We start from the raw sequence: 23,785 nt of genomic DNA, 5'->3' as shown, positions 1-23,785 counted from the left end.
CTTGGAGATCAAATGTGAAAGTTTAGAGAAGAACAAGCTCAATTAAAAAAAATATAAGTTTTAAATTTCAGGTTGCTAATACTGTATTTTTCAGAGGTCTCAATACTGTCAGATGGAGGTTTGATACATCGCCATAGTCACTGGGGACTGCCTTTAGTTGTGAAAAGGTCAAGCCCTGTGCACGCATTCTACCAGTACCCAAACCTCAGGATAGAAATAGTAACCTCTGTTTCCGGTTTGGGCCCTTTGGTTTGCTAATGTATCAGGAAGGAAGACCTGTTGATCAGGTGAGCAGGCTCTCCTGTCTATGCCCTAGGTTATGCCAGGATTCAGACTCTGACACCTGTTGCTAGGCTCACGTTAGCAAAGAATATCACTGGCTTTTAAAGTACTCAGCTACATCAGCCTAATAAGGTTAAGACTGAGGTCTGCTAAAGGGGTCAATAGGATCTTGTATGGACGTTGGAAGAGCTAGATGTTCTGATGAACTCTGACTACCTGTCAGCTTTGTTAAACATGAAAGGTGCTGCAAATGCGTTTTGTAAATTGTCTCCTTGGGTGGTAAAAACTGTACAAGGCATAATGCCTGATGATGTGTGACAGTAACCCACAACTCTGGGAAAAAAAACTGTATAAAAGCATTGTGGTCAGGCCTTGCTCCTGAATGCTTTGTGGTTTTGTAAGTAATTTTTTGTGCTCTCTATAGAATCTATGTGTTCATTTAGGCAGACTAAATGTAACGAAGGGACGTTCAGCAAAGAGCCTTCTGACTTTTTGGTTGTGTAGGCCCTGCATGAAGATAGTGATTGCAAATCACTTTCTGATAGTAAATACCTAGGACTTCCACTCCCATTTCACTGCAGGTTCAGCATAGTTCTAGAACTGCTTATGACACTATGCCTGCTTGGTGAAAACTTAGATCAGAGATTAAACGTAAGTTTTAGGATAGCAAGTAGAAAAGGAAGAAATCTCCTCTTTGTTGTCCCTGTATTAAGTCACCCTTTCTGTGCAACTGCATCCTTCCTGCCAGTGCATTTCATTACAATTCACTACTTGAATCCTTCTAGAAAGGACATGTTCAGAGCACTCTCTTTTTCTTCTTTCTTTCCTTTCTTTCTTCCACTATCAGACCAGTGTTGGCTGTGCTGCTTGCAGATTAATCTTTCTGCTGAGAATGACGCTAGGAATATTTTTCAGAGCCCACCACCATGTCTAAAATTTCTTTGTCCTCAAACACAGATGATATGTCCTTTGATGTCTCCTGGTTTGCCGTGCGCTCGTTTGCGTTGGACAGAGAGCCTGTCTTGCTGGCCTCACTCGACCGGAGAGGGATTGTGACACAGAGCAGGAGAAATGGGAGCAGTGATCTCAGCCTGGAGAGAATCAGCCCACTGGAATTCCATCTCCGTGTGCATGGCTCTGAGGACCATGACTTTGGGAACCACTACTGCGTAGTGACCCCGTGGGTGCGATCTGCCACTGGTGTATGGCAGCGGGAACCTGACATCAAAGCTAAACCCATTTTTCTATCTGTGAAAATGGACGGTAAGAAATTGCAACCTGTCTTACACAATCTCTTTCTGTTTTAACACTTTGTTATGCCTTTCTCTGAAAAATATTTCCTATGACTATTTTTAAAGGTCCCTGTGATAATATCAGATTTTGTTACCCTTTTCTATTTGCAACTTCTGATTCCAGATTCCGTAGACTAGGTAGGCCTGAACAGATCACAGTGGTAAGACTCAAGTGTTTTCTTTCCTGATCATTTCCTGGTGATGTTTTGCATAGCCTGGGGCATCTTTTAATCAAGGCATAGTATCCTCTTCAAGTGTTAACCCTTCGGCTGCCTGCATGAGGAAGCCTAGGTTTGCAGATGGAGTGTGCTGAAGTAGTTGTGTTGTGGTTAATGTCAAAGCTGAGAACAGAAAGTCAGAGCTCTGATTCCTTTCTCCCTCTCCTAAACACGAGACATGCTGCTCCCTTCACTTAATGCCTTGTCCTCTTTCTAGCCTGAATTGCAAGAGTTGCTGGACTTCATAAGAAGCAAGTTGAATGCTAGATGCTGCATTCAGCATTTAGCTAAGGAAAATTAATGCAGGACAGGTTTTGAACTAGTTGCTTTCTTCTCAATATTTCTGTGAAATGTCATATTGGAGAGTTCCATGAGCTTGAAAGGAATCAAAAGTTTTGTTCTCGCTATTGTGTAGATAACTATGATAGCTGTACTTTCCAAACTCCTTACAGTTCTTGACCCTGCCTTTTGACTGAGCAGTAGGTACTTACAAATCAAATTTGTGTTTAGGTACCAACTTTGGAGGTTAATTAGACAGGGTTGTGAGTGGCAGTGGATGTACTGTACAAGTAGTTCTAATCAAGCAAAGCATAAAGGAATCCTCTTTGTCATTTGGAAACAAACTACAAAGAGTGCAGCCACAGTCTGCCTCTGATGAGGGAAGCTTACAAGGCTTTTGTTTGGAGGAAGAGGTGATGGGGATACCCCTTGGAACCAACTCTGCTTTGCTATCTCACTCCAAGGCTCCTTTCATGCTTCCAGCCTCCCTGAGGCTTTGAAAGGATAGAGGAAGAAGTGTTAGAGGAAGAATGAGGGTGAGGAAGTAAGGGAGTCCAGTAAAACTAATTTTCGAACCTCAAAAGAAAATTGGTGTAATTTCTTTCTGAAATAATTAATGTGCCCATAAGTGAATACTGTGGGATTTATTTATTTATTTTTAAGGAAAGAAAAATCTCTGAATTTCTCAGTGATATCTAATGATGTTGCTTTCCTCTTTCAGTTTTGAATGCTTTCAAGTATCCCCTGTTGATTGGCATTGGTCTGGCCACTGTCACTGGACTCTTATCCTGCCTCATTGGCTACTGCAGCTCCCGTTGGTGCTGCAAGAAGGAAGTACAGGAAACAAGACGAGAGCGTCGCCGGCTAATGTCAATGGAGATGGACTAAGCATGGAGCCAGACACACTTGTATTTTGGGAGAGACTCAAAGGGCTCTTGGACTGTGCTGAGACACTTGCTCGCAGGCCCAGAAAAGACAGTGCATTTCCTCTCTGATTGCAGCTTGGATGTCAATCTTCTCCTTGTTACACATCATGCCCTGAGAGCATTCAGGCCATATTTAGCAACTTGGAATTCTCCTTTTCCAGCAGCACTTTCTGCACATGGATCATGTCCTTCTAATGTGCGAACTGTTGAGTCTTCTTTCAGCAGGGCCCTGTGACAAAATTCACTAAGGTTTTTTTGTTTGTTTGATTGGTGGGTTTTTTCCCCCTCCTCTTGGTTTTGAATAGATGTATGAAAACATGATGGTCAGGGTGATGAGTGGGAAAACGCCTGGTAGAATGTTAGATTTGCATTGTATTAACCAATCTACTTTTCCCTTCCACCCCCATCACACCATCCTATTCTCTTCCTCTGTCCACCTTGGTATCTCACAGACTTCTCTATGCTGGGTTGAAGGCTGGAGAAGGTTCCTCTGCTAGTTCTTCATGAGGCTGTTCCAGCAAAGAATTGGTTTTCTGGTTGTCTGCATGCCTTCTCTACCCTGGCTTTAAAGGGTTTGCAACATAACATGCCTGGAGATCTTTGGGACACTTCTTTTTAAACTTATTTTTTCTTTCATTTTCGTGCTTAAAGCTCTTGGCAGTGGTGAATAGGGGCTAACTTGGCAACCCTGAAAAGTCAGTCCTCAGACAAGGGTTTGTTGGATGTCTGCTTATGGCCACCTTCTCTCACACCTTTTCACCTTTTTTTCTTCCCATTACAGCTGCTCATGTTGTGCCTGAGACCCTGTTCTGCTTGTGTGGAGGGGCATGTGGTGTCTAGAGACAAGGCCCAGCCTTCTGTTGGCCTTGGTGGAATGCTGGAAGACCTTGCCCCTAGTGGTGGTGTGACTTACGGGGGAGGAGGAAAGAGGTGGATCTTTGTCTGCAGTTGGTCCACTGATAGTGATTGGAGAAGAACTGTAAACTATGTGTTACCAGATGCGCAGACCAGACTCCAGTGCTGCTTCTTCCAGTCACTCAGTGGTAACCCTTGAACCTGTGGGCAGAATCTGAGACCTGCAGTAGCTGAAGTGCAGCTCAGGGTAGGAATAGGAGCAAGCCCAAGAGGGCAGCAAGAATCCCTCAGCTTCCAATGGTCCTCATTTTCTGCACAGGCCTGCAGTAGGGCTTTCCCCGTGGGTTTGAGACATATGCCTAGGTGCTATAGTATAGAAGTCCTTTGGTCTTCCACGCATACTGATCTGGCTCCTGAGTAGGAGCAGCTCCTTTTCGGGGCAGTTCTGTCTTCCCAGCACAGCTGGTGTTATACACAATAGAAGTCAGAATAATGGTACTTTATGTAAACAGACAAGGACTGCACCACAGTCTGATGTCCCAGCTGGGGCTTGGCTTGCATCAAGAAGGGTCAGAAATGTAGAGCTGAGGCCAGGGCTCAATCATTCCAAGATTATTTTGTTTTTATTTAAGATAAAAGATGCTGAAGGAGAGCATCCATGGAAAATAGTGTCTGTGGTGTGCTGTTGCCAGTCTAGACATTAGTTATGTATTAGACAATCTGCTTTACTAATAGCTTATCTCACTGTATATTCCAGGGAAGCTGGAGGGTTATTATTTGTGCTATGAAGGCTTCATTTTGCATTAGTGTTTGTGGGACCTTGCACTCAACACAATAGCTATTCCAAAACTGGAGTTTTTGCAGTGAGCTTTGTGTGTGTTTCAGGTTGTTTTGGGCTTTTTTTCCCCATCTTGCATTGTGACCTTTGTTCTGACACTGACATAAGGCTTTTGTCTAGAAGGCTGTTCGGCTTCCTGTATGTGAACATGCATGCTGTCACATATGTATACATATGTATGCATAGAGGTGTCCAGTGATTTTTGGAAGCTGAACATGAGGCATCTTCAAAATAGACTAGATTTGCAGAGTTGGGGCTTGCAGCTTGTCATTTGACTCTTTAAAGACAGTTGATGTAGTGTTCTAAAACTGGGACACCCAAAGTCTATCAGTCTCTGAAAGACTTTGGCCTGAACATTCATAGCAACTTTTCTTTCTGACCTGGTGTTTTCCTTTCTGAAAGAGCTCTGGAAAGGCCTATACTGGAAGGCAGGTGTAGCTGCCTTTGCTGAGAAATAGGGCAGAATCAATATCTAGCTTTTGATGTGAAGGCCCAGAAATCTGTGGCGATGCTTTCCAAAGGAAGGGAGTTGAGGAAAGGATTCACTTGGATATTGCTTAGACAGAAAGATTTTTTTTCTTTCTCTCCTGTTTGTCTCCTATAGTGAAATCTTGCTTTTTCCTTCTTGCATTAAAAACCACTTTCTTCACAGAAGGCCTGTGGCATTGAGGCATCTTGGGAGGGATGTAGCAGTGGTGAAGTTCGAAGCTCAGCCATTTGTTGCTTTCTGACTTGTTTATGTGCTCTTGGTTAAGTTTTAGGGAGAGAGGATCATGACCGTAATGCAATAATTAGGGAATGAATGAGCAGGGAACTGCCAGCTCTTCCCAAGCACACAACATAGCACACTTTCTCCCTGCTGGAAGAAACTCAGGGTTATTTTGGTCAGAGCTCTCTGCTCCTCTAGTGAAAGGTCCCAATGTCCTTAGCTAATGCTGACCTTCCTTCATGGCCTGTAACAAACCATCATTGTCATTCCAAGTGAAGCAAGTTTGCTGCTAGCTCGTACTGCTGCCAGCCTCTTGGAAGGCACTGTTGCATCCCCTTCCACCCTGTGTTTGCTGTAGTTGGAAGGCTAGAAGCTGAGGGGCTAGACTTACCCACACCAGGTTTCCTTCTACTTGTGCCAATTTTGTATTATCCCCCTTTTTTAAAATAGAGTGGAAATCTTTAATGAAAACAAAAATCTAGGTCACTTTTCATGTTTTTATTGTTATTATTTCCTATGTGACCAGGGTTTGTGTGAGTGGATGTGTGTCTGGTGGTGTATTAAACCTGCAGAGTATCAGAAGAGTAAGCTGCCTGAGATGCAGTGCAAGCATCCATATTCTCCTGCTGCAACCTGTGGTATTGTCAAAGTATCCTAAGGGCTCACGTCTTCCTCTGTTCACATTGCCACATCTTCTGGTTAAGCTGGTAAATTCCTCCAGGCACTTGGAATTTTGATCCAGGACAAGCTTGAACATCATATAGCAGAAGGGCAAGATATTTTCTTTCTTTCATTTTAATTTCAAAGTTATAAAATAAAGTGTTTGGCACAAATCTGGAATGCAGGTACTGAATAGTTCTAACAGCGCTGTGTAAAATGTTTCTTTCTATGTTTAAAATAAAGAGCGAGCCTTTTTAATTACATCTGTCCTGTGAGCCAAGATGTTTGAGCTATGGCAGTTCTTTTCTTGGACCTTGCATGTACGCAGACACTATTGTTGAGGGAAGGGTATAGAATTTAAACCTTACAGCCCTGTTTCCAGCACTGTTTACCCTGTAAAAATAAGCATGAGTCCTATTTTGCAGTAAGTTTTAAATATTTCTCTCCATTTGTGTGATGAATTGAGGAACATAATTGTTTTGAGTCTCTCCTGTTTCCACCCCACTATATACGTTTTGCTGGAGGAGTTTCCTTTCAATTACCTTGGACCAGGAGTCACTTTCCCCAGTTCTACATACTGACCATGACACCATATGGTTTGGGATATCGCTTTGGTCAGTTGGGGTCAGCTGTCCTGTCCATGTTCCCTCCCAGTTTCTTGTGCACCCCCAACCTATTTGCAGTTGGATGATGTGAGAAGAGGCCTTGACTCTGTGTAAGCACTGCTCAGCAGTAACTAAAACATCTCTGCATTATCAACACTGTTTCTAGCACAAATCCAAAGCACAGTCCCCATACCAGCTATTGTGAAGAAAATTAACTCTATCCCAGCCAAAACCAGGACACTTGCGTTCCAACAGGAAGTTGCTTGAGGCAGAAGTGGTTTAGGGATGTCAAGACAGGTTTTGGCAATCTGGGTTTGCATTCAAACTAGTGCATGCTTTGCCTGAGATGGCTGCAGTGCAGGCCAGTTGACATCAAAGTGTGTGGCTTCTTTCCAGATGGTGGTGTTGTGGCAGGCATGGAAAGATGTCCTCTGTAAACTGTACTTATGGGAAGCTGGGAGGTGGCACTAAGAAGTAAGTTTTTACGGGGTGACAGGGACCATTAGCTGAGAAAGTGTCATAAATGGTGTCTGATCTCCCAGCAGAGCCTTTGTCAGCTGTAAATGTTTAACACATACATGTACACAAGTAATGAGTGGCATGCTTGTGGGACAGCAGTCGTTGGCAGGTTACAGCTTACTGGTAAGTTTGGATTAGCTTTATGAAATCCTCTTGCCTCCCCAACCCTTCTGGGATGACCTGGATCTTAATACTGTTCTTGTCAGTGTGGTAGGATTTTATCAGAACAAAAAAGAAAAAAAGAAAAGGACGAAACTTGAAGTCTGGAGATGAAGGGGGGATACTTGCAAGTAGCTGCCTGAGTGTTGCAGTGAAAGATGGCAGCTACCAAGTGTCCAGCATTGCCTTGTATCTGCTATGGGTTCAGCTCAGACACCTGCCTATGAAGGAGGTATCTAGCTGCCTACTGCCATAGAGGCAGTCTGAAAAGCACTTTCGTGCCAGAGACAGAGTTTAGTTGCTTCTATAGCATCAGGCTCAGGCAATGTGCTTGGTTGTGCCTGTTCTGCAACGGAGCCTACTTGTGCTGCAATGGCTCTGGCTGACTGCCCTGCTTGAGTCAGGGCTAGTTCTAAAACCTAGGCTGGACTGAAGCTGACTGGTGTCGAGTAGGATGCATGAGAAGACCTGCCTCCTGTCATGTTGAAGGTAAAGCCTGGTCATGCAAATCTTCCAAGGAAATGTATGGCTTTTACCTTTTCAGTGTAACTTTCTACATTTCTATGTTTGCAGGGAGCCAAGATCTGCACAGCAGGTATCAGCAAGTTGGTGTTTCAAGAAACAGGCTTTAGCAACTGACTGAAGCTCTGCGACGTACTAACTGAATAAAAAGTCACTGCTCATTCTTGTGCAAGGTAAATACACCATGAATACAGCATGTAGTCTTCTATTGGACAGCCCTTTGCCAGGGATCTCCTTCTATTACCGAGGAATCATAGAATCATGTAGGTTGGGAAAGACCTTTAAGATCAACAAGTCCAACCATTACCCCAGGACTGCCAAGACCACTACGGTTTAGTAACACTGAGGGAAAACAGCATTAGGCTGTAGCCAGCACATGATTGGTACTGAAAGCTCCAGGGGAATGCCTGGGTTATTGAAGAAGCTGGGTTCTACGGACTTCCAGGTCATTGAAAAGAGCTGTCATAAAGACAAGCTGTTCTCCTCTCCCTGACAGTCAAGCTACATTCCGCAAAGTGCCAGAAGTGTAAGTGCATGTCTGCTTCTACCTCTGGGATAGAAAGACAGGACTTTCCAAAGCAGACTTTGTGAAAGCAAGTTAGTACCATATCATACTTAGCTCATGTGGGATTTTTATGAACTCTGGCACATACTGAGCCTTAGACCAGACCACAGACTTAGTCTGAGTACACCTTTGCTGGCTTCAGAAGTGAATAATGAGCCTGCAGATAGAGGGACATGAAGTTCTGTTCCTTGTTGGCAACAGTTCTGTTTCTTGTTTCTTGTCGGCATAAACTGGCTTATGCCCTCCGGATCCTAGTTTGTACAATCCTGCCAATGATTTGGCATATTCAACAGACAGTAAGAAGTGTCAAAGATACAAAGTTCCCAAAAGTTTCTTAAAGGGTGAGGCTAGTGAGAATGCTTCCAGAGCTCTTCCAGCAGAACTAGCAATAGGAGCATACCAGTTACTGGTCATCCAAGACCCCACAGAGATGTCTGAGAGGACAGAACTGGTGGTGTCTCTGTTGCTTTTGTTGTCTCTGTGCTGGCTTCAGCTCTACAAAAGCCCTGGGCATAGGCTGGGATGCTAGGGCTGTGGTAAACTGGGAAAATAACCATGCTGCTTAGCATCTTTCTGGATATATATTTCAGCTGTGTGCACTGCAGCCAAATGCAGGCTTTGCGTGCAAGTACAGTAGTACTAACCTTCCTCTTGGTGTTCAGCTATATCCTCTTTTTAATGTCCCCAGCCTTGGTTGCTCTTTTCCTCTATGCTTTGTCCCTTTGCCTCTCCTCTTTCAGTTCTCTTCAGGAGTTTTTTTTCTAGCTTTTGTCTCTCTGAATCTGTAAAGGATCACACTCTTCTGTGCTCATCTCTCTGAGCAGGGATATGTTGTTGTGGTGTTTCCTTCAGTCATCTGAGAGGTCAAGATGCAGAACTCCAGCCCAGAGCCCACTGCAGATCATCTGCAAAACATGCACACAGATGTTTTGTAGTCTCTTTGCTCGTGAGGACTTCAGAAAATATGCAAGGAAGCTAAGTGTTTCTAATGGGGAAATGACTCCAAAGAGACATTCAAATTCCCTTTGCCAAAGCAGGACAGATTTTTCCTTCTAAATAACATGGGTTTGGCCTTCTTTCTCCAGAGTGGCTGTTTGCTATCATAACACAAATACTCTTCAGTGCCTATGAGCTCCAGACATGCAGCTGCTGTGCTAAATATTGTACTTAGTATGAAGCAAATTAATTTGTCAAGCTAATGATGGGATTCATCTTGAACACCCAGGTTAGACACCCTGGCTTGAGAAACAGGTACCTGAAGAATGCAATTTATCTAACCTACTTGAGGCGTTTGTTTTAGAATAAGAATCTGAAGGTACCTGTTCCTCACCAAGGAAAACTCAGCTCACTTAAGGCATAAGAATTAGGCAAGATACATGGAGGGAAGTATTGGCCAGGCAGGTAAAGGCTGAATGAAATGAGGTAGTGGCAGCTCCCCCTAGTGATGGGCTAGGGAAGGAGGGAAGAAGCCACAGCAGACAGCTGTAGTCATTATTCAACCCAGAGATGGAAAATGGGTCTTCAAGAGCTCTGTAACAACCATTCTTATATAGATTCATAAAAAATTGGAAAATACCTTTAAGAATAACTTATGTTTTTGTGAAAACAGTTCCAGGATGGATTTTAATCTCAATTTTTTTACTTGTATAACGTTTCTGCCTTTGCATAAGAGTAGTGCTTGGATGTCAGTTATCAGGATGGATCCAATCCATTCTAATTGTGGTTTTTATCCTTTGTGCAGGCTCCCAGTCTTCAGCCATGCAGCTTTTCTGCTTTGTGACTTCTGGAGTCAACCAAGCCTCATACTGAGATTCCTTGTGTGTTATCCACAGTGTCCAGTCCCTTTGAAGGTGTCTCGTCTAGTAGCTGTACCAATAGTGAGTGACCAGGCTTCTTGCAGTGTTTAGAGAAAAAACATTGCCATAAGGTGAGTCTTCCAGCAATGGAAAAGATAATGTCTTTCTACCATATTGGGTGTTTGGCCTTTTTCCACCTTACAAGCTGTTTTCAGTCACTGCACACTTTCTTCCCCACATCACAGTGGGCTGATAAGCATAGCCTCTTCCTGTAGCTCAGAAATGGCCGTGTCTGATGTTTCAGCTCTGAGAGCATAGCCTGGCAGAAATATACATTTCTTTAGAAATAAGATGTTAAGGCCCTTTTGAAACTGATGGCTTTTCCTGTAGCCTTTCAGGTACATGCTGAGGTGTCCTTGCCTGGTGCCGTTATCTTTTTGTTTCTCCCTTCAATCTTCCACAGTGTCCCCTGCATTCATCCAGAAAAGTCTGGTTTAAGTCACTATTCACCAGATTCCCCTTCATCAATCTGACTGTATACAGTGTTAACAAGATAGCTCTCAGAAATCTTGGGAATGGCATTGCTGTGTTTAAACTCCTCGTCCCCTTAACTTTGTCAGTGGTGGCAGCAGTGTGTCATCCGAGTGTCATCTCTTCCCAACTTGACTGCGACCCATGTTTCAGTGGTGGGAGATGTTCTCAAAGTCTCTGGGTGTAGCAAGGGAGGTGCTGCAGTCTCTCTCAGGTAGAAACCGACAGGTAACAGTGAGAAAACTGCTGCTATGTTGCAGTTCTGGGCGCACGCTTCATCAGGCTCTTCAGTGGCAACACTGAAGGAGGCGTTGCTTTCATACTGAAGACTGATAATCTGAGCACAAAGGAGTGAGATCTAGTGTGTACATTTGCAACTCTTCCTGACATCTCTGTTTAATCAAAGCTGTGTACCCCGCAGGCTTTCCCTGGAGTTCACGGCAGCTCCTGCCTTTTGTTTGAAGGAAATTTGGCTTAGCGTAAATATAACTGAGTCTTTCTGTGACTATAGCCAAAACATCCCCCTTTAGTGCAAAATGAGGATACCAGCAGCAACAGCATCAGTATAGCCTATGCTGTATTCTGGTCTTGAGATGCTTACATGGCAATGAGGGCAACATGGTGTGGTGTTGTCCAGAGTGCTCTACTCACACCCAGAAGGGTGAAAAGGTGGCATACAAGAGCAGCGCATCTACTGCATGGCCAAGTACAGCTGCCTGGTACCTAAACACCTCCAGACCTCTAAACAGCATGTTGATACCACATTTTGAGTCAAGGTCCCCCTGACAATCTCTCAGGCTCAAAGCTGAGCTTCTTTGAACACCTGTGTATGTGTACTTGGAGAGAAAATTCATATTCACAGATGAAGCATGCTTTAGGAGCTTCAGGAGGAACTGAAGCTGGCAGTTCTGGGATTTTAAAAAAGGGATGTTCTGACTCTGTTACTGGACCTTGCAAAACTGCTGTTTTTCCCATGGTCTCAAAGGAGTGGGGAAAGAGGGAGTTGTTTCAAATCCTGATGCTAGGTAAGCTGTAAGCATAGTTCTGACATTGCCATCTTGCTTTACCACTTCAGGAGCAGAGCTGTGTATTGCCCCCATGATGTTCATGATGCTGGACTGGCCACACTCCTCTGGTGCAGACAGCATTTTAGTGTCCTGGCTGGTAAGGATGAGACTTTTTGTCTATGTGTGTAACAGGGTTTCCTCAGGTAGCCCTTGTGCTGCTCTGTGGGACCTGCCACCTCTCCTCCTCCAGCCCCAGCCCTGCCTACAGTTCCTGTATGCTCTGCTCACTGCAGTGGGTTCAGGGCAGGGAAAAATCCACGTGCTTTCACATTAATGCACTGCCTTCGGAGTAGGCACATGCTTCCTGAAGGGCCTTGGAGACCCTCTGCCTATCTCTGAGACTGGGAAACACACCTTTTGTGCATCTTCCACACAGGCCTCTTAGGAGAGCAATTCCCTACTGCATCCACTGGTTTTGGTAGCTGGAGTTGTCATTTTTCCCAGCTTAGATGTATTTAACAATTGGCTGCAGCAATGGCTTTTTAATTCCCTTGCTAACATTCCAGGACAGCTATTTTAATTTTTTTTTTTTTTTAAACCCTCTTGCTTCTGGAAATCCTGTAATCAAATCCAAGCTCTGTCAATCTAATTAGTTTTGAAGTGCAGCATCTCCATAACTTAGAGACCTAAATAAGCAGCTTAATATTCAAACCTAGCTTCTCTCCCAACACATAATACACTGTTCTGTATCCCCTAACAGAAGTTCCTACTGAACAACAGCCCACTGCAATTGCACTCCCTCTTTCCCTCTCTTAACCTCCTTCGTCTCTTCTCCAGCCTCTGCTCTCTCTGTATTCATCGGAAACCAAAAATGATGAGGCGCAACCCTCTGCTTCAGACAGTCTCTCATGATGCTGCTTGCTTAGGAGATGCTGATGCTGCTTTGAATGCCAGCACACAAAGATCTGGGGGCAACACGTAGCAGCTTCTGGTGGCAGGCAGGGGAGCTGCACTTGCAGACTGCCTGGTTATGTGACTGGGCCCTTCATGTGCGTGTGGGATGTACAGCGAACAGGCTGTGCTGCCTCTAAGCCAACCCCTGCAGCCAGAGGAGCATGGCCAGATGCAGCACAGGAAAGTGCAGCTGCTGAGCAATGCCTCTCTGCTGAAGTGCTGTGCTTCTGGCTTCTTCCTGCGCTGCTGTGAGGAGGGAGATTAATTGGCTCGCTTGGTGCAGCATCCCTCCTGATCCGTAGCTGCATGTTGTCCCCCTGAGCTTTCTGCTGCCTGCAGCAAAGGTGAGACGTCCAGTAGATTTACGTCAGAAATGCAGTGTTGGTCCAAACTACAAACACTGGTGGAGCTGTGACTATAGAGGAATGAGGCTTTTCAGCCCTTTTGTGGAGGTAGAAGATTAAAAAAAATGAGGGTGGCAGGAAGGGACTGAAGAGCACTTTTCATTAGGATAAATGAAGCATGTACTTCAGGCTCTGCCTGCTGCTGTGGCAGTGAAAAAGGAATAACCCATCCCACTTTCCTGAAGGGCTTTGGTGTCTCTGCAGTGCCCCAGACAGTTTTGTTCTTGTTTGAATTTTGCAGTAGAAATGATGGTGCAAACCCAAGCAAGCACGAGCTCATCAAAAAAGAGCTGGGGGTATTCTTCTCCTAGGCCAGCCCTGGCTGTTCACTACTGAGAGAGGACAGAGCCCTAGAAAGCAGCAGTTGCACAGGGTGGGTGTTTCTCTGCTTTCCAGCCTTTTCTGCTCTTAGATTTCAATTGCCTTTTCTTAATAATGCGTTATAGTTGCTGTACCAATAATACTGTGTTTTTCAGTGGAAAACAATCACAGCACCTTTTCTGTGCTGCTGTGAGTTTTGCTCATGAAGACCCTGGCCTTGTCAGGCATCAGAGCCATGTCCCACGGGGGCCCAGGACGTGCAGAAGTTGAGTAGCAAAAGCAGTTCTTCATACTCCCGTGAGCAAAGGTCACTAGTTTCTTCACCTTCTCTAGGCTTCCCCCTGTTCCCATGGCTGCCTGGTCTCCCTGGGACTGGCAGGAGGTTTAGTTTGGCAGCACATCAGCAGGGAGATCTTTGTCCACCGAGATCACACTTGGCTCCAAATAGCCCAAGGTGAAAGCCCATGCACTCCCTGCAAAGCGAGCCTTGCTCCAGCAGGAGCATTTGTGCTCTGTCAGGAGGTTCCTGCCCACAGGAGTGTGCCTAGGGGACTGCAGCTGAGCCAGCCTGCCTTGGGGAAGCTGGTAAGCCAGCCGGCTCCCCTTCGTAACTGGGGGAAGCAACCAGCTGCCTTTGAAGTCTGAGCCGGGCTGAGCAAGCCTGAGAGCAGACTTCAAAGTCTGTTGTGCCAGCTCCCCTGATTATCTGTAGGCTTCTGGCACATCCCCCAAGACTGCCAGATTATCCCTACTAATGCTGTGCTCTTCCCTGCATCCCCTTACCCTGCCTGGCACCAGCCCCTTTGCTTTCAAGGCTGTAGCCTCCATCCCTCCCTGTCCTTGTCCCCCTCCCCAGTCGCTGTGAATATGTGACAATGGTATTTCTGAGCTTGAGACATGGCTCCTGAGATCTATGAAGCAAAGGCAGAGGAGGCATTTTTGGAGAGCTTACCTGTAGCCTACACGTCTGGACTATATCCCCCCTCCCCATTTGGTCACAAGAACAGCATGAAATTCAGGGTGCTCTCTATGGCACCCAGGTGTTAACAGCTAAGCAGGCACCGTGTGCCTTCCTCCTCCAAAAAAGCCTTTGGGCAGCAGGGCTCCTCTCCAGGGCAGGTTGTGTAAGCCAAAGGGTGAGGGGGGGCCAGGAAGAGAGGGCTGTTTTCTTCTTACCCCTTCAGCCTCTCTGCTGGTACCTTGCTGCCTCAAGTTAATCACTAGCACTTTTGCCACCTGTGCTCCAGTATTTGGGGAGCCCCAGAGTGCTTGTCTGTAGGAGTAGAGATGCAGATGGTGAGTTATTGCTGAGGACTGGCTTGGATATGGGGCTGAGGAAATGGTAGAGCCACAGCTCTGAGTAGAGGCCACAGAGCTTGTGCTCCTCTCAGAGCAACTGGCTTTCACTTGGGATGTTGCATAGCAATGTCAAAACCTCATGGGAGATCCCTTTCTTTAACAAGCTGGGTTTTATTTCTTCCAGAGCAAGCAATCTTGGCAGCAGCTGAAAACCCTTCCTGTGCAAAGCCGGATTTGCCCAAGACATGGTTTGAGGTCTGCTTTCCTTTGGAAGGTAGGATTTCTTGGTACTTTCCAGCGGGTAGGTTTGGCTGTGGCCTCTGCTGTGTTGCGTGGAAGCCAGCAGTAAACGTGATGGCAGCAGGCAGAGGAAGCCGCAGGTGCCTTAGTGTCAGGCACCCAAATGGGATGGGGGAGCTCATGGGGGCAATATGGCGAGACAGGGCATCTAACTGCAGCCTGTCCCCTGTGCTTGCCTAATTGCTTTTGGCTCTCAGTAGCCTGTTCCCCCCAAAACCAACACTGACCATGGGGTTGCCTCCTTCATCCTCAATAGCTTTTTCTGTAGAATTTCTACCCTGCTATGGAGTGATCCTGCCTTATACCCGTCCCTCCTCAGGCTCCTTGCATTGTGCCAGGGAGGCATTTGGTCAGCACTTGTCTGTTCAGGAAGTTTCCAGGTCACTGTGGATGTTGCTGATTGCTGCTGTGATCTTTTGGGTAGAGTCTAAGTCCACCCTGGCTGCATTGGGTCTGGTGAAACTTTCAATGCTGCATTTTTAGGGGTGTTTTTCTGGGAAGCTTTGGCCCAAAGTGGCTGAGCAGCATCCAAAAAAGAATGCCTGGAAAAGAGAACCAGAAGGAACAGAATGGGTAGGGGGGCATGCAATTAAAGATGATCATCACCTGCAAGAAAGCCAAAGCCAGTGCTGTGGGCAGCCTGACCTCCAGCCTTGTGCTCTAGAGTGGGAGATGGTGGCACCCTGCTGGATGTTGGCCCTGCTGCTTAGGTGCTGGTGGTAGCCAAGCTGTGCCTAGGGGCTGCAGATCAATAGTGGTCAATTACTATTGCCCTGGTGCAGCACTTCAGCTCACCAAGCCTGGTTCAGAGGAAGCAAGTCCTCTGCTCCTTGTAGGTACAGACAGGAACCCTTTGCACTGTCCAAGATGCATATTTTCCCCTCACTTCCCATCTGATGTCATCCCCAGGAAAACAGGATAAAAGGATCTCTCTCTCCATGGATTTGGCTTCCTTGATGTTTCTAATGGCAATGCTATCTTTGTAAGGGATTCTCTGATCCTCTTCCTTCATCCTGCCTTGTGTGTTTAATAGTCCTGCCATATATCTGGTTGCACTGATTTCCTAGGGAGGAAGAGAGTAAGTTTTAGACTGCACAGTCCAAAGGAGCAGGAGCTGTTGGTTTTGTCCACAGAGCATCTTCACTGCCAGTGATAGGGCTGGGCCAGGCAATCCTATTCTCCCTGGTTTCTCTATTGCAAATGTAAGCAGCGACTCATGCATCATTAGAGTTGCAAGCTTGGAATTAAACTGTCCCCTTGTGTGTGTTTATCTACACACTGACTGTCAGAAGCTCACTGAGGTTGAACTCCAAGTTTCCATTCCATTTACCCTGTTGCTGTAGCAGAGATGCTATTCCCTCCTCCAGAGTGGTAAGCAGGTTGGCTTTCTGTCAGCAGGATCATCCCCTGGGGCACTGCTGGCAGTTGGGTTGCTCTTGAAAAGCAAACCCCTTTATCCCTTTTCTTCTGAAACAGGAGAGTTTCATCCTGCACAGGGAATGGAAGCCTTCCACAGGGTTGTGACTGTGTCCTACTTCTGTAGTGTGCAGGCCCCCATCGCCAACAGAAGTGCTGGGGCACTCCACTGCTTCCCAACCTCTGCTGTATCTGCTCACCTCCTCTGAGGAGCCAGCACATGCGTTTCTGTCCTGTGTTGCACCATCTTCTCCCAAAACAAGCACTGCTCCTCTGCTCCATTTCATTGCAGTGAGGGTAGGTGGCAGGGGACAAGTGATATCCTGCAGGGACCTCTCTGCCTACTGCAACAGCCCATTCCCCCACACTGGATTTGGCTCTGGAGAGCTGCCTGGTGCTGGTGAGGAGTTGGCTAATGGAGGCACCAGCCTTGCAATGAGGAGCCTCTATTTTCTGGCCTCTCAGGCTGTCATATGAATCAGTTTATTAAACAGGGAAAAAAGGGACCTTGTGTTTGTTTTCGTTACATGAATCTCATTCCCTCTAGGAGTCCCGTGGGATCAAGCAAAAGGACTTATTTTACGATTGGTTATTGTTCGTGAATCCCTGAGCTAGTGGATACCCCAGCAGCACAGCGGGAGCAACATGGCTCAGGAGTAAATGCTTTGTGCTGTCATCCTTTCTGGGGAAGAATAGAAAAACTGAAAAACCTACCCCACAACCAAAACAACAGCTCCAAACAAATCCATTCAAAGAGTGTCTCTGGTTTGAGTCCCTTGCCTCAGAGGCTGCCCAGGATGTGCCCCATCAGTCTTCCACCATGTCCTCGGCCTCAGCCATGCAGCGCTGATGGCACGATGCCATGCAGCATCTGATACAACCACAGCACTTGCCTTTGGGGCTACGCCAGCAGCTTCCTGGCCTCAATCTTCCCAGCACAGCTCCCTGTGATCTTGCTGCCCCTGCAAGCAGTGCTGCTCTGGGATCCCCTGCATATGGGTGCCTACCCATGGGATGTGCTTAAAGGAGAGCATTCCCACCTGATTTCTGGTGCGTGGTGATCCTTTGAGAGCTGATAGGCCTCCTGAGCTGGGATGGCTCTTATAACAGAAGGTCTCCTGCCAGTGTAGCCAGGCTGCTGGCAGTACTGTGGGAGAGGCACCCCACTTGGGTTGCCCACTGCACTCTAAGGCAAAGCTTGGTCAGCCATCCTTGGGGAGCACTGTGCTACCTCAACTTGTACCTATGGCATCATGCTGCTGTCTGCAGCTATGGAAAAATAATTAGCTGTGGGGAGCTTCATCCCTAGAAATCTGCCCCTGTTCTTCACTGGGGCCTGGCCCCTCACCCTCTCTGTTAGCCAGGAGCGAGCTGTTTCATGGAACTAAGTGGAAGTCATCAGGCAGAGGGTTAGCCTGTGAGCTGCTGTCCAATGGTAAAGCCACTGGGCAACAGGCAGCAACAGCCTTGGGCATAAATCACCTTGCAGCATGGGGCTGGGGTGCTCGCTGTCACCTCCCACAGGCATGTTACGTTGCACCCAGCTTTCCAACCTCTCCCCGGCATTTTTGAATAGAGGAAACCACCACCACAAGGCAGCTTCCTCCTAGATACTTTCAAAATAGAAGGGTGGCTGTCACCACTGTGTGTGAGAGCCTTCCACCGCCTCTCTGGGGGCAGACCCAAGCAGAGCTGTTTTCCATGGGGCTGGGGCAGTGCCTGCCAGCTGCCTTCCTCCTCCTCCTGGGTGAGTGTCCTGCCTAGTGGTGGTGGTGGCTTTCCTGGAGTGGGGGCAATATAAAGCACCCCTTCAGTACAGATGAGGCATTTGCAGGTGGGTGGCTCAGCCAGCACTGCTGTGACTCGATGGTCATGGGAAGAGGCGAGGTGGCATGGTCTGCTTTCGGCAGTGTGCTTTCACTGCAAAGCAATAGCCTGGACCCTCGAGGGGTTTTGGTGAGGGGACATGAGCGCCCCTGTTGCATGGCTGCGGAGAGCGTGGAGGGGGCTACCTCATCTCCCCTTCCCTTGAGAGGGGGTTTCTGAGGGTTCCTTAGGCTGTGCTGCCACCAGCTCTCTTCCCTGAGCTGGTCTCTCTGTGGCTGGTTTTTGACTCAGTGCCCACATCCAGTAGGCATTTTGCTTGGGGTGCCTGTTGGGCATCAAAACAGAGCAAGTGTCACCACTGGAAGCTCTGCAGGAGGGGAGGGCGCATGGGTGGCCATCACCTCCCCAGAGCCTCTTCAGGCAGAAACAGAGGGGAGCCTTTGGGTCCTCCTGATGCCCTCTGCCTTCAGAGGAGCTCTTGCTGGCCTCATCTCCCGCATCCTCCCTGGCTTCTGTCCATGGAGCATCTTTGCAGCACCCAGCCTGCCGGTTCCCTCTGCTACCCACATCCCTTGGCTTCTGCATTGCATCTCTTTCCCTTACAGTGGTCAGCTTTGGCGACTGCTCCTCCCCCCGCTGTGCAGGACCTGAGTGCTTGGCCTTCTCAATTGTAACACTCCACAAGCTTCCTCCAGTGATCTCAGCCTAGTTGCTGGCTAAGAGATGCTCTCCTGCCATGAGCAGGCTTGATAACCTTCCAGCCGTGGTGCTCTGATCTCTGTCATTTGACTTCTAGTGTGCTAGAGACAGGAAAGTTTAGAGGTCTGTTGTAACAGGACTTGTTCTTGCAGTCACAAGGGGTGTGATGTCCCTTGGACTTCATGCTTCGAAGAGTGAGATTGCACAGCAATTTTTTTCAGTTGTGGTCTCATGCATGTCCAGACCCACTACGATTTTGGGTGTGCAGCCCTTGGGCAGCACATACCCTTGCAGTGTGCTGACTGTTTGCCAGCAGGCTTGAGCGCTGGCCAGCAGCTGGTGACTGTTAAGAAGGGGCCCCTCTACTGCATGAGGGTTCCCCGGTCACGCTGTGGTGCAAGGTGAGCAGCTACCAGGGCCCGTCAGAGCAGAACTTCCAGTGGTCCATCTACCTGCCCTCGGCCCCCGAGCGGGAGGTGCAGATCGTCAGCACAGTCGACCCGTCCTTCCCCTACGCCATCTACACCCAGCGCGTGCGCAGCCGCGGGATCTACGTGGAGCGGGTGCAGGGGGACGCCGTCCTGCTGCACATCACCGACCTGCAGGACCGGGATGCCGGCGAGTACGAGTGCCACACGCCCAACACGGACGAGAGGTACTTTGGGAGTTACAGCGCTAAGGTAAACCTCCCAGGTGGGTCCTGAAAGAGAGCCCTGCTTGCTGCGGGGCAGGGACACAGGCAGGTTTCCACTGCCTCCAAGAGCACAAGAAGTGTTCGTCTCTGGGTCTCTGGCAGAGGGGCAGCTGGGAGAAGGGGTGGTTAATGGGACCAGTGGACACAAATTTTTTTGCTCTTCTCACTGTGGGATTTCTGCTAACTGCTGGGCATACCTCTGGTCATGTCCCCTTGCAGGTTGCTCTGGCCTTTGCCTCCCAGCCAGGGCAAGGGGAAGAGAGAGGAAACCTCTGCTGTCCCATGCCCCAATTTTTGACTTCAGCTCCTGATGCAGCCACAGCATTTCTCAGCTAAGCACTTAAGAAGACAGGAGTTTTCAGGCTCAGTGCATTAGCTGTTGATGTACTCTCAGGTCAGGGTGTAGGACTTGACCCAAGCATGATACCCACATATGGAGGGAAGTAGCAGGGAAGGGGGAAGGTAATGGGGTGGAGAGGCAAAGGGAAAGGCTCTACTGTGAACCCACAGAGTTACGTGGTGGTATGGTCGCAATGAGAACAATCAGCCATTGGAGTAATCTCCCCATGGAAGTGGTGGACTCCACAGTGTTGACGTTTACTAATATTCAGCTGGACAGGGTGCTGGGACATCTCGTCTAGGTCATGCTTTGCCTGAAAGGCTGGTCCAGATGATCCCTGAGGTCTTGCCCTGGGTTCAGCAGTAGCAGTCATTTTTTCTCATTCTTAGTAGCTGATGCAATGCTGTGGTTTTGACTTTTCAGCCTGGGAACAGCGCTGATAACACCGATGTTTTTAGTTACTGCTCAAATGTTTACTCTGACCAAGGACTTTCTCAGTCTCATGCTCTGCCAGGGAGGAGGGGAAGCTGGGAGGAAGCAGAGACAGGACATCTGACCCAAACTAGCCAAAGAGGTATTCCATATCACATTGTGCCTGGAATGTAAACTGAGGGCAGTTACCCGGAAGGGCTAGATCACTGCTTGGGTCTGGGTGGGTGTTATCGGTCGGCGGGTGGTGAGGTGCTGTATTCTCTTCCCTTGTTATTTCCCTTATCAGTATGATTATTGGTGGTAGCAGCAGTGGTTTTGTGTTATACCTTAGTTACTGGACTGTTCTTATCTCAACCCGTGGGAGTTACGTTCTTTCGATTCTCTTTCCCATCCCTCCAGGAGTGGGGGAAGGAAAGGGAGGGGGGAGTGAGAGAGCTACTGCATGATTTACAGCTGAGCTTAAACCATGACAGGTCTCTTCCAACCTGGTATTCTATGGTGCTATGGTAGTAATTCCCCTTGGTATTCATCCCCGTATTCTCTTTATGCTGTTGTTGTACTAGCCTGCACTTGGGATCGTGAGGGGCTGGATGTTAATCTCTTTGGGGCTGCCCAATTAATACTGATCATAGTTTGACTGAAGAGGGTACTGCAAAGAGCTTCATTGTGCTTTCTTGCCTGCTGAGATTTTAAGCACTTCACACATGTTTGCCTCAGCTGATGGAAGCCTTGTCAATCAACTACAAAAGATATTTCTCCTATGCTGTCAGATCCATTAGGGCCTGGCCACAGTTTTGTAGTGTCTGGCATGTTGCCCATTGAGGCCCAGAGACAATTTTCCCTCTGACCATCTGCTCTGTTTCTTCCCCATGCTCAGTGATCGCAGACACGCCCTCTGCTTCCATGGCACTGCAGGTCCTCACCCACACCAAAGGGGATGCTGTGGAGCTCACCTGTGAGGTGTCCAAGCTCACTGCCCAGCACACACATCTCTCTGTTGGTTGGTACCACCTTCATGGAGCAGGAAAGCACCGCTCTGAGAAGGTCCTCACCCTCTCCAAGGACTTTGTCTCGAAGCCAGGGCCCTCTTACACGCAGAGGTTTCTGGTGGGAAATGTGGCTGAATAAGGTTGGGAGCACCACGTACAAGCTCTCCATCGAAGGAGCGGAGCTGTCTGACCAGGGGCAGCTGTATTGCTAGAAAGCAGAGTGGATTGAGGATCCTGATGGGATGTGGAAGGACATCTTGTGTAAGCAAACAGGGAGGACATCGCTGGTGATCATGAGCCAGGGTAAGGTCCTTGCAAGCTCACATGTTTGTTCCAACTCCTTTGTGCATTTAAGGCTCTATAGCAGTAGCCTTGTCTGTTCATGCTGTCACCAGTCTGCTGGTTTTCAGAGCAACTGGTGTTGCTGTTTATTAGACCATCCATGTGTCCCTTCCTAGTAGTTAACATATGGTAGTAATGGGAGTGTGGGTCAGATTGTGCTTTGAAGAAGGTGCACCAAACTCCTGGCTTATGCTTTAGGAAAATATAGTATGAAGTATTTAGAAGGAGGAGACTTAGACTTGCTACCATGTGTAACATGAATTAAAATAGGAAAGCTGAAAACCAGCCTCTTGCAAGCACCGCCCATCCTCCCAAACACCACTCTCTGCCAGGCACCTCCTGTTCCCTCTGCCCAGCAGATTCCCATGGCTCTGGTTCCATGGTTCTGGACAACCTTGTCTAGTTGAAGACGTCCCTGCTCATTGCAGGGGGGGTTGGACTTGATGAGCTTTGAAGGTCCCTTCTGAACCAAACTATTCTATGACTCTATGGCTCCTGGCATCTCCAGGCTCTGTGCTGCATCTCCCAGGGCCAGTAAGAAAATCCCTCTCTCCCCACTGCCCTGGGATGGTGACAATGTGTTTTCTGTGTGTTTGCTGCCACTCATCTGAACACATGCCCTTTGCTGGCTGCAGTCATTTTTCTCCTCTCCCCTCAGCTGTGTGTGTGTAGCTGTGCCCAGACGAAGGGAAAACCTCCCTTTCTCACAAGTAAGTTTTACCTTAAAGCAGCCAAGTCTGTATCTAGTTGACACCCTTTAACATATGCAGTAAAATGGGAGCAAATCTTTCACTGAAAACCTGCCTGGGGATGTGGTGTACCCTGTTCCCATGCTCAGGGAGGATGAAGGAGGCTGCAGAGCTGGGGCAGGGAGGGAAACCCATGTCTCATGGTAGGGTGGCGAAGCAGAGTAGGAAACCAAAGAAAAGTAAGGACCAAGCATCCTGTCCGTGACTCAGGAAGGCAAGGTACTTGGGGAGGGAAGCAAAGTGTAGTCTCACACTGTTAAGGGTCTGGTTCCTAAAACCTAGCACAGCTTTACTCCCCTTATTACACACTGTTTGCAGCAGTGACTTTCCATGTCTGCTGCTGCCTGGCGAGCAATAGCAATTAGTGTGCTTTCCTGCATCCACTTGTTTAAGAGGGTTCATCATGACCAGTGTGGCTCTGGGTACCAGTGCCACAGGATTGTTTAGAAGCAGAGAAACCTTGTCAGAGTTTACTATTTGCCCTGTGGTAGCTGTGAAGGGTATAAGGCAGGCAATAGTGGAAAGAGGACAACATTGTGGTTGTATTAGAGCTGCTGGTATTGCTGGGGGGTAAATAGCAATGGACGTATGAGCCTTCCATCCTGTCAGCATGGTCCCATGGGAGAGGCCAGGGTGCAGGGCTGAGTGCCCCTCCACAGCGGCAGCCAGTGACCACTGACCATGGCTAACCGCTCCATTGGTTTCTATAAACTTTCCAACAAATATTTGGGAATGCAAAACACATCTGCAGTGGCTGGGATTCCTGTTTGCAAACTCTTTATGCATCAGTGTTTAAATTCACAAGGTACTCTGCTTTCAATAAATTATTCAAGCCCTTCCAGTGGCACTCTGGGAGCTGCTGTGGTTTACCTCCAAGCTACAGCATATAGCCTTGCCCTTGTGTTGTGGTTTAAGCCCAGGCCATAAATTAGAACCACACAGGCTACTTCTCCCACCCCTTTTCCCCGCTCCTGGAGGGACGGGGAGGAGAATCGGAAGAATGCAGCTCCCACAGGTTGAGATAAGAACAGTTTAGTAACTAAAGTATAACACAAACCACTACTGCTACCACTAATAGTAATAATGATAAAGGAAATAACAAGGAAAGAGAATACAGCACCTCACTACCCGCTGACTGATAACTCACTCCCACCCAGCAGTGATCCAGCCCTTCCAGGAACTCTCAGTTCTACATCCTGGGCATGACGTGCTGTGGTATGGAATACCTCTTTGGCTAGTTTGGGTCAGGAGTCCTG

The 23,785-nt window shown here is 47.7% G+C and overlaps 1 protein-coding gene and 1 pseudogene across 2 annotated transcripts in view; both read left to right on the top strand.

The window, feature by feature from the left end:
* The window catches only part of PTGFRN (prostaglandin F2 receptor inhibitor), a gene marked incomplete at both ends in the record, with an annotated part of 71,535 nt that extends 68,576 nt beyond the window's left edge, over positions 1-2,959 (top strand). Inside the window, 2 exons of the mRNA XM_080613737.1 lie at positions 1,240-1,545; positions 2,793-2,959. Of these exons, the coding sequence (XP_080469863.1) occupies positions 1,240-1,545; positions 2,793-2,959 (473 nt within the window). The remainder of the gene's footprint in view (positions 1-1,239; positions 1,546-2,792) is intronic.
* Positions 2,960-18,158: 15,199 nt separating this feature from the next.
* LOC308218523 (immunoglobulin superfamily member 2-like) overlaps positions 18,159-23,785 on the top strand; it is a 31,945-nt pseudogene continuing 26,318 nt past the window's right edge. Inside the window, exons 1-3 of the transcript in view lie at positions 18,159-18,204; positions 19,297-19,676; positions 21,327-21,741. The product of the transcript in view is annotated as an immunoglobulin superfamily member 2-like (transcript). The remainder of the gene's footprint in view (positions 18,205-19,296; positions 19,677-21,326; positions 21,742-23,785) is intronic.

The sequence above is a fragment of the Psittacula echo genome (assembly GCF_963264785.1).
Source record: "Psittacula echo genome assembly, chromosome: 3".
In the NCBI taxonomy this organism is placed as follows: domain Eukaryota; kingdom Metazoa; phylum Chordata; class Aves; order Psittaciformes; family Psittacidae; genus Psittacula; species Psittacula echo.
Note: the sequence above shows the minus strand (reverse complement) of the source record. Positions and strands in the feature narration are given on the sequence as shown.